The sequence below is a fragment of the Sciurus carolinensis genome, chromosome 13 (assembly GCF_902686445.1).
Source record: "Sciurus carolinensis chromosome 13, mSciCar1.2, whole genome shotgun sequence".
NCBI lineage: Eukaryota > Metazoa > Chordata > Mammalia > Rodentia > Sciuridae > Sciurus > Sciurus carolinensis.
This window is the reverse complement of record NC_062225.1, coordinates 6,116,203-6,125,887: the sequence shown is the minus strand read 5'-3', so window position 1 is coordinate 6,125,887 and position 9,685 is coordinate 6,116,203. Positions and strand designations below refer to the sequence as shown.

Sequence of the window (9,685 nt, the reverse complement as noted above, 5' to 3'; positions counted from 1 at the left end):
GAAGGCCAGATCAGAAGCTTGCTACATTAGCGCGTGGTTTGCAGATGACAGCTCAGAGGATCTCTTGAGGGATACATGGGGATTGATTCCGGGATCACAGGCCCACAGCCCCAGCTGCTCAGGAGACTGAGGCAGGCGGTATTCTCGCAGGTTGTAGGCCAGCCTGGGTAATTTAGGGAGACCCGGTTTTAAAAATAAATGGAGATGCGGGGCTGGGGAGATAGTTCAGTCGGTAGAGTGCTTGCCTTGCAAGCATGAGACCCTGGGTTCAATCCCCAGCACCGCCTAAATAAATAAATAAATAAATGGAGGCTGGGGATATAGCTCAGTTGATGGGAGGAAATAGGACTGGGAGGTGTAGCTGGGGGTACGGCACCACTGGGTTCAATTCCCAGTGAGCGCCCACTACGGGTGTGGAGTGACAGAAACAAAAGGAGGCTGCACCTAGGACATGCGCAGGACATGTTGTCACCTGCTCCCTTCTGGATTTTTAAGGAAGGGGGTCAGAAACCGAGTCCGTTAGAGCGGTCACTGCGCGGCCCATGGTGACCCCGGGCCTGCACCGGGTGGTGCGGGGAAGAAGGCGTGAAGGGCCGCGGAGCGCGCCCGATGGCCGCCACCTTGGGGAGCTGGGTGGGTCGAGGGCAATAAAGAGAAGAGCCGGCGAGGCCTCTGAAGGGCTGGGTTCTGGCGAACGTGACCGAAGCTGCTGGCGGGGCCCAGCCTCCTGGTCCCCATACCCTACAAGGCGTGGCGGCGCAGCCCGCCCTGCCCGCGGCGTCCGGCCCTCCCGCGGCGTTCAGCCCCCCGACCCAGACCGCGGCTAGCCACGCGCGCCCTCTCGTGGCCGCGGCGGAGTGCGGCCCGGGGCAGCAAGTCCCGCCCCACCGCCGCGATTGGTTCTTGAGCAAAGACCTAGACACTGCATTGGTCCTATCGGGAGAGGGGCGGGACTCGGAAGAAATCGCGGACGCCGATTGGCCAAGTTGGGACGGCGAGGCGAGCACTGCGTCCGTCCTCCAGGCGCGCTGAAGTCTAGCTGGCGACCAGCGAAGCCGGGATGGCGGCACCACGGCCCTGCGCGGACCCGCACTGCTGCTCACGTCCGGTGGCGGTGTCCGGCGTGCAGCAAACGCTGGAGGAGATGGACTTCGAGAGGGGTGAGGCGGCCGCGCGGCCCCAGAGCCCGCCGGCACGGACGCGGGGCCAAAGACCGAGCCCGGCGCTCTGGGCCTGGTGCCTGAGGACAGCAGGGCGAAGGGCTCACAGCTGCTGCGCTGCTGGGAGCTGCAGAACCCAGCGCGGGCTTGGCACCGGACACCTCGTCTCGCGTGCAGGCGGGGAGTCCGAGGCTTTGGTTTCCGTAACTTTCCCAAGTGGCAAGGCTGGCCTGGCTCCTCAGTGAGGGTGCGAGGGGCCGGGAGCAGAATCTGCAGCTGGGGTATCGAGCCCACCTGGAGGGCTGGAGCTTCAGGCCTGGGGCCACGCGGCGAGGCGGCCAAACGTTGGCGAAGGCGAGTGTGAGCCCGGCGTGCCAGGAGCACGCTTCAGCTATGGCAGAGAGCTGGAGGCAGGGCTTTGTCCCCACTCAGCCCAGAGTATACAGAGATCATGATGCCAGTGAGGAAGGCTGGGAGCCAGGGTCCCCCTGGTGTGGAATCACTGTTCTGCCGTGCTCTATCATCTGGAAGAGGCAGGTTATGCAGTCATAACATTGTCGCCAGGGGATGGCCGGTCGCTACTGCCCTTCACGCATTCATTCTTTACCATGACCTCTCCACTCAGCAGCCAAAGAAACTTTTTGAAAATAGTAAACCAGATCATTGCAGTTCCTGTTGCTTTTATAATAAATCCAAATTCCCTAGCATGGCCCCCAAAGGTCTGGACCTAATGCTGTCCCTTCTCTAGGCTCATTTCAGTTCTCATCCTTGCTTTCCTCCATTCTTGTCTTGGTTTCTCAAAGATGCAAGCCCTTTCCCTCCCACATGTAGGCTAGCCGGCACTTTTCCTTCATATGGCAGCTCAGTGTCACCTCCTCAGAGAGACCCTCCCTGAACGCCCCATTCTAGAGTTCCCAGGGGAACAGTTCTCCCCCATCAGAGCCTTTGACATTGCTGAGAGACATTTTTGGTTGTTATCTGGAAGGGTCTGTGTGCACCCTCTCCTGCCAGGGCAGCTCCCACCACAAGGGATGTTCTGGCCCAGAAGGTCAGTTGTGCTGCTGTGGAGAAGGAAAACTTGCCCTGTCCCCTCCAGGTTGCTCTGACACACCTGTCACCTTGCTCTCCTCAGAGCAGTGTTGGCACCTGACACCATTTTGTTTGCTTATTAATTTATTTTCTACTTCCCACTATGATAAACATCTTTATCAATTTTGTGGTGTGAATTTATTTTTTCAAATCATATATTTTCTCTGGGTTCATTTTCCTTCTTCTAGTAGTACTTTTTTTTGTACCAGGGATTGAATCCAGGGCACTTAACCACTGAGCCACATCCCCAACTTTTTAAAATATTTTATTTAGAGACAGGGTCTCGCTAAGTTACTTAGGGCCTCACTAAGTTGCTGAGACTGACTTTGAACTTGAGATCCTCCTGCCTCAACCTCCTAAGCCACTGGAATTAGAGGTGTGCGCCACTACATCGTCAACTTAGATTATAACTTTAAAAAAAATTTTTTTCTGCAATTATAGATGGACAGAATGCCTTTATTTATTTTTTTATGGTGCTAAGGATCGAACCCAGTGCCTCACACATGCTAGGCAAGTGCTCTGCCATTCATCTCCAGCCCCAGCCCCTAGATTAAACTTTTTAAAATTGATACATTATAAATATAAGTACTAGTGGGATTCATTGCGCACATGATTTGATCAACCTCCGTATATAATATTCTTTTTTTTTTTTTTTTTTTTTTTGTGGTGCTGGGGATTGAACCCAGAGCCTTGTGCTTGACAGGCAGGCACTCTGTGAACTGAGCTATATCCCTGGCCCTATAATATTCTTAACTTGGGTTTTTTGCTACCCCAGGATAATGCAGATTTAGGTCCTGTACCTCCAAGTTACATAGGTCAGGGCATCTGATTTTGCAGGGCTGGGCGTCTCTTCTGCTTTTATTGTCTTTGTACATCTATTCAAATGGTACCTTTTCTCATTTTGTTCACATTTTACCTTATCAGAAAGGCCATCCCTGCCCACTGCATATAGTCCTTCCCTGTCTTTTCTTCAGAGCACTTAGCACCACCCGACATACTTACAAGACGTACAGAGTACAGATGAACAACAATCATAGGTATAGTTCATGCATACAGGTCTACAGCAGGTTATGCATATCTGTGTGTAAAATGTATAAACATAAATACACACACGTATTATTCTCATCTTTATCCTTTAATCAGAATGTAAGCCCCATGTACTCTCATGCATGCCTGTAATCTCAGTGACTCTGGAGGCTGAGACAGGAGGATTGCATATTCCAGGCCAGCCTGGGCAATTTAGTGAGGCCCATTTCAAAATAAAAAACAAAAAGGGCTGGGGGTATAGCTCAGTAGTAGAGCACCCTGTGTTTAATCTCTAGTAAGTACCACCAAATAAAAGAAAGGAAGAAAAAATCTTCATAAAACCAAAATTTGTGTGTGTGTGTGAGTGTGGGGGTTATATCACCAGCTGATTCCCTAGTACCTACAGTGCCAAATACATAGTCAGTTCAGGTTGAGCACACCTTATCCCAAATGCTTGGGACCAGAAGTGTTGCAGATTTTGGATTTTTTTCTGATTTTGGAATATTTGCATATACATACTAAGATATCTTGGGAATGGGATGCAAACCTAAACACAAAATCAATTTATGTTTCACATAAACGTTATACACATAGCCCTGAAGGTAATTTTTTAAAATTTTTATTCTTTTTAGTCTGAAGATAATTTTATATAATATTCTTATTGTGACTGTTTTCATTGTAAACCATCATATGAAATCAGGTGTGGAATTTTCCACTTGTGACATCCTGTTAGCACTGAAAGAGTTTCATCTTTCAACCAGGTGCAGTGGTGCACACCTGTAATCTCAAGAGACTCAGGAGGCTGAGAAAGGAGGATCTTAAGTTTGAGGCCAGCCATAGCACTTTAGCAAGGCCCTAAGAAACTTAGCAAAATAAAATATAAATATAAAAAATAAAAAGAGCTGGGGTTGTGGCTCAGTGGTTAAACACTTCTGGATTCAATCCCTACTACCAAAATAATAATAATAATAATAATAATAATAATAATAGAGGAAGGTCTAAGAAATCCTTATCGAGCTGTGCTGCTTAGTTCTGTGGTTGGCTTCCTGCAGGAATCTGGTCGGCAGCCCTGAATGGAGACCTGAACCGAGTGAAGCATTTCATCCAGAAGGCCACAGACCCTAGCCAGCCTGACTCTGCTGGCTACACTGCCCTGGTGAGCCATGAGGAGCACAGGGTCAGCAGAGAGGAAAACTGACCTGGGGCCCCCTGCTGTCTGAAAAGGGGATTGCGTTCTTGTATCTTTACTGCTATGGTTTGGATTAATGTCACCCAAAGGCCCAAATGTCAAAGGCCTTGTCTCAGCTTGCAGTGCACCTGGGAGGTGGTGGAACCTTTGGGAGGTGGGCCCTAAAGGAAGGAGGTTAGGTCATTGGGGGCGTGCCCTTGAAGGAGCCGCTTCCTGTCTGCTCCAGATGCCACAAGTAAGTATCTTCATCTACCATGCAACCTCCCATGGTGTACTGACTTGCCACCAGCCCAAAAGCAACAAGCCAACCAAACCGTGGACCAAAACCTCCTCAGCTGAGCCAAAATAAATCTTTTTCATCATCATCATTATCATGCTTCTTATTACTGTTTTTGTGTTGCTAGGGATCATACCCAGGGCCTTGCACGTGCTGGGCAAATGCTCTACCACTGATCTATGTCCCAGGCCAACCTTTCTATTATTAAATTGATTATCTTAGGCACTTTGTCTCAGTGTGGAAAGCTGACTAACATTTTATCTTCCCTTTATTTCAGAAGTTTCTCTTGTTGTTGTTGTTTTGTTTTCGTTTTGTTTGGTACTGGGAATTGAACCCAGGGATGCTTAACTACTGAGCCACTTCTCCAGTTTTCTCTCTCTTTTTTTTTAAATTTTGAGACAGGGTCTCATTAAGTTGCTTAGGGCTTTGCTAAGTTGCCAAGGCTGGCCTCAAACTTGCAACCTTCCTGCCTCAGCCTCCTGAGCTGCTGGGATTACAGGCGTGCACCACCATGTCCCACCTTTTTGGTGCTATTTTAAGTAGCATTGGATTAATTTCATTCTCAGGTTGTTCTTTGCCAGTGTACTAAAATGCAGTTGATATCGCTCACTTCGTGTCCTACTCCCTTAATAAATACCTACAGGTGTGCACCACCACACCTAGCTGCAAAGTTTCTTTTTTAAGCACCATATGAACCTGGATATTTTAATTAGTATAAGAGCTTTACATCAGTCATTTTGTTTTATTTTCATGACCATCCTGTGAGGTGGGATGTTTATTACCCACCTTTTCCAGTCAAGGGAGCTGATGCTATGTGTGGTCTGCCTGGGCCACACAGCTGCAGGGTGGCCCCAAGCCGGGTCCCGATCTTGCTGTATGCTGCAGAGCCCGTGTCCCCCCCCCCCCCCCCCCCGTCGCCTGCCTGGGACCCGCCATCTGACCATGGTCTCTGCCCCTGCAGCACTATGCCAGCCGCAATGGCCACTACGCCGTCTGCCAGTTCCTGCTGGAGAGTGGAGCCAACTGTGACGCCCAGACCCACGGGGGCGCCACTGCCCTGCACCGGGCCAGCTACTGTGGGCACACGGAGATCGCACGGCTGCTACTCTCCCACGGGTCCAACCCCCGGCTGGCGGACGACGATGGCATGACCAGCCTCCACAAGGTGTGTCCCTCTGCCTCTTCTAGAGCGTCCTTTCTCTTTATAAAAGTTAGGGACGTTTGTCACAGAAAACGTGGGAAACAAACGTGTAGAGAAGAAAATGAAAGTCACCGGAAGCCCCAGAACTCGCCCACCTCACTGTAGGATCAGGGCGTGACTTCCCTTCTGTGCACACGAATGGCAACGAGTGGCAATGAGCTGCAGCCCTGGGCTTCTCTCTCCTGGTGGCTCCTGAGGGTTGCCCCTCTCCCCCCCAGCCCACTTCTAAGTGACAGCCAGAGGGCCAGAGTGATGGGTCCATTAGGGGTAAACAGCTTGAGGACAAAGCCTTTGCCATGAAAGTGAGTGTCCCTCCACCCCCGGGGTCCCCCCAGGCGTCCCCGCAGTTCTCATGCATGGGGCAGAGGGTTTCCACGTGCCTGTGAGCTTACTCACCTCTCGCCTCCATCCTGGTTTTTCCACCAGAGCAGTCGCTCAAGAGTTCTCATCAAGCCCTACCCTCCTGTGGAATCTTCCAGAAGCTCTCTTTTCCCAAACCCAGGGCCATCTTGCAAGGCCAGCCAGGGTTAGCTTACACCTGCCTCTTGTCCTGAGCTCTGCTCACGTGGTCCCCTGTAATGGGCCCTGCCAGTCCTTGGCATTTTCTTTGAACCTGCTTCTCTGTGACCCAAGGGCACATCACAAGCTGTCCCCATGGCCTGGTGTCTCTCCCTCCCTCTGCTGCTCTCTACGCAGCACACCCCAGAGAGCCCTCCCGAGCCCCAGACCTGCCCTGTGTGTGCCCTGCACTCCCTTGTTCTGACTGCTGTCCCCCTGGTGCCTCCTTTTTGAGGTGTGTCTCTCTGGAGGCAGCCAGACTTCCTCCTGTTCCACCTGCAGCCTTAGCATGTAGCCCAGGTGCTCGGCGACTGTGCCAGTAAACTGCCGGGCGTGTGCTTGGCTAAACCCTTGCTGGTTGGGGAGTCTTCATGGTCTACACCGGTCTGGCTCAGATGCTTTGCCGCTGCAGTTCACAGGATCCACTGGGGGCGTGCCTGGCTCTGTACCCACAGCTTGCTGCACATCAGATACAGTTCTGTCCCTTCACTCACTCACGAGGAAAACGTGGGAATGGATATAGATAGATAGGCATTCATGGACATGTATTTTGTTCTGTATGTGTTTTTTTAAAATAGACTTTGCAAACATTGGCACTCAATTTTTTGTAAAAAAAATTATGTGGCTCACATCTCAGCTGCCACAGCACACCACTGGGGCAGCAGAACCCGGAGCCTTCAATCTGCTCTCCAGGGATCTGCAAACAAAGATTTGAATTCAAATTTGGAATGGTGGTTGATACTAGTATTGATTTTGATACCCCTCAAAAGCCCCTGAAATCGCCAGGTACAGTGGCGCACGCCTGTCATCCCAGCAGCTTGGGAGGCAGAGGCAGGAGGATCGCCAGTTCAAAGCCAGCCTCAGCAACTTGACAAGGCCCTAAACAATTCAGCGAGACCCTCTTTATAAATAAAATACAAAAAAGGACTGGAGATGTGGCTCAGTGGTTGAGTGCCCCTGAGTTCAATCCTGGTACAAAAAAGATTAAAAAGCCCCTGTCATCTGTTGGTTCCTGTGTTGGGAGGAACAGAGAATGCAGTGGTGTAACAAGTTGTTAAGAGTCCAGACTTTACGCACGCCAGTAATCCCAGCTTCTTAGGAGGTGCAGAGAGGAGGCTAGCAGGTTTGAGGCTGGGGCTGCAACTCAGTGGGACAGCGCCTGCCTAGCACGTGCCAGGCCCCAGTTCCATCCCCAGCACTGGGGGTAGAGTGGCGAAGAGTTCAGACTCTAGAGCCAGACACACCTGGTTTAGAGTCCCCAGGCTACCCTGTGATCTTGGGCTTACATTAGCCCCAGTCCCTTCCTTTGTCAAACGGGGTCGACGCGAGGGTTGGTGTGGAAGCTAGGAGGTCATCGGCGGAGATCACTTACCTGTTGCCTTTTGGAGGGCGTAGGTTAGATATCCGTGTCTAAGAGGATTACGAGGGGGCTGGGCCCCTGGTTTTCTCTGCTCATCTCAGTTCCCACAGGGTGGGGCTGTGTCCAGTGGTCCCACGCCCAGGCTCCTGGCACCTGGTGGAAGAGGCCTGGAGCTTCTTGTTTTTTTGTGGAGGCGGTTACCAGGGATTGAACTCGGGCCCTCGACCACTGAGCACACCCCCAGCCCTACTTTGTATTTATTTAGAGACAGGGTCTCGCTGAGCTGCGTAGGGCCTCACTGTTGCTCAGGCTGGCTTCGAACTTGGATCCTCCCGAGCCGCTGGGATGACAGGTGTGCGCCACCGTGCCCGGCTGTTCTTGTTTTAGATGTGCAGGTCTCTCCAGAACGAGGATGGCCTTAGACAAAGGCAGGAAGACAGCCGGGCTGAGCGCCCCGGTGGCGTGGCCACACATGCCCTTCCGGTTGGTGGAATTAGAGGCCCTCGCAGCCAGCCAGGGCCTCCATTCCCAGGCCTCCCTGTGGGAGCCAGAGGTTCCTGGAGGGGAGCCAGGCCCCAGGGGCCCTCCTGATCCACCTCTCTCCACAGGCAGCCGAGAAGGGGCACGTGGACATTTGCTGCCTGCTGCTGCAGCACAGCCCCGCCCTGAAGGCTGTGCGCGATCGGAAGGCGCGGCTGGCCTGCGACCTGCTGCCCTGTGACAGTGACCTGCGGGGCCTGCTGACCAGCTGAGGGGCCCGTGGCCTCAGGCTGCCCTTGGAGGGACACAGATGGCTCTCCAGGCCCCTGCCTCGCTCAGCACCCACGCTGAAGTGCAGGGCGCTGGGACCAGAGCCCCGGGAAGAGCCGGCGTGGCAGCCGGGAGGTTTGGCCAGCTGGAAGCCGGACAGGATTTGCCGGCTGTGTTTTCGTCACGTGAAGACGTCCATCCATTTGGAAAAAAGTAAACCTACATCCTTACCTTAGTCCCCACACAGTGCATTTCAAGAATTAAAGACCTTCGCATAGAGGCTCAAAGCGAGCTAGGGTGGTGCCCACCTGTGACCTGGGCAGCGCGGGAGGCAGGGGCGGGGAGACGGAAACGCGAGGCCGGCCTCGGCAACTGAGCAAGGCCCTGTGTCAAACAAAACACCCCAAAGGTGGCGAGCCGCTGAGGGATCTTGGCAGGAGCACTTTATCTGTGTGGCCCCGGCTTCCAGGGCTGTGAGGTGAGGGTGTCACAGGAGGACGTCCTCAAGGTCGCTCTGGGACTGAGCCAGTGAAGCTGGGGGCCTGGCACGCTGCCTGCGGCTCACCGGAGGGCCCGGTTCTGGAGCTTTGCCAACACTGGCTTTCTTTTTTCTTTTTTTTAATTATTATTTTTTTATTTTTACAGACTGCATTTTGATTCATTGGACACAAATGGGGTACATCTTTTTGTTTCTATGGTTGTGCACGATGTAGATTCACACCATTCGTGTACTCGTACATGTACAGAGGGTGACAATGTGTCTCATTCCACCATCTTTCATCCCCCATTTCCCTCTACGTGATCTAAAGCTCCTCCATTCTTCTCACCCCACCCCCTCCCCCGTCACGTACCATCATCCACGGGTCAGGGAAAACATGGCGTGGCAGCAGGGTTCCACCCTGGCACCCGGGAGGTAGACAGCGCATTTGCTTGGTTTTGTTTTGCATTGCTGAATACTAGTGAGGCTCGCTCGCCTATCTCTGAACTATCTGCCTATGCCCATTTAAAATTTCTTTTTTCTTTCTTTTCTTTTCTTTTCTTTTTTTTTTTTTTTTTTTTGGTACTGGGGATCGAA

General features: G+C 52.2%; 1 protein-coding gene across 3 annotated transcripts; it reads left to right on the top strand.

Annotated features, from left to right (window-relative positions):
- The first annotated feature begins 1,025 nt into the window (after positions 1–1,025).
- Positions 1,026–9,329, top strand: Ankrd39 (ankyrin repeat domain 39). 3 transcript variants are annotated; one of them, XR_007104685.1, is made up of 5 exons: positions 1,026–1,160; positions 4,328–4,431; positions 5,703–5,906; positions 8,469–8,823; positions 9,256–9,283. XR_007104685.1 is itself a non-coding variant. In XM_047522856.1 (4 exons), the coding sequence occupies exons 1-4, from the start codon at positions 1,061–1,063 to the stop codon at positions 8,610–8,612; spliced, it is 552 nt and encodes a 183-aa protein (XP_047378812.1). In that variant the 5' UTR covers positions 1,026–1,060; the 3' UTR covers positions 8,613–9,329. The 3 variants fall into 3 exon arrangements, 2 of the variants coding, with proteins under 2 accessions (XP_047378812.1, XP_047378813.1); XM_047522856.1 differs by having other exon boundaries at positions 8,469–9,329; XM_047522857.1 differs by lacking the exons at positions 8,469–8,823; positions 9,256–9,283 and adding an exon at positions 6,369–6,839.
- Positions 9,330–9,685: the final 356 nt, after the last annotated feature.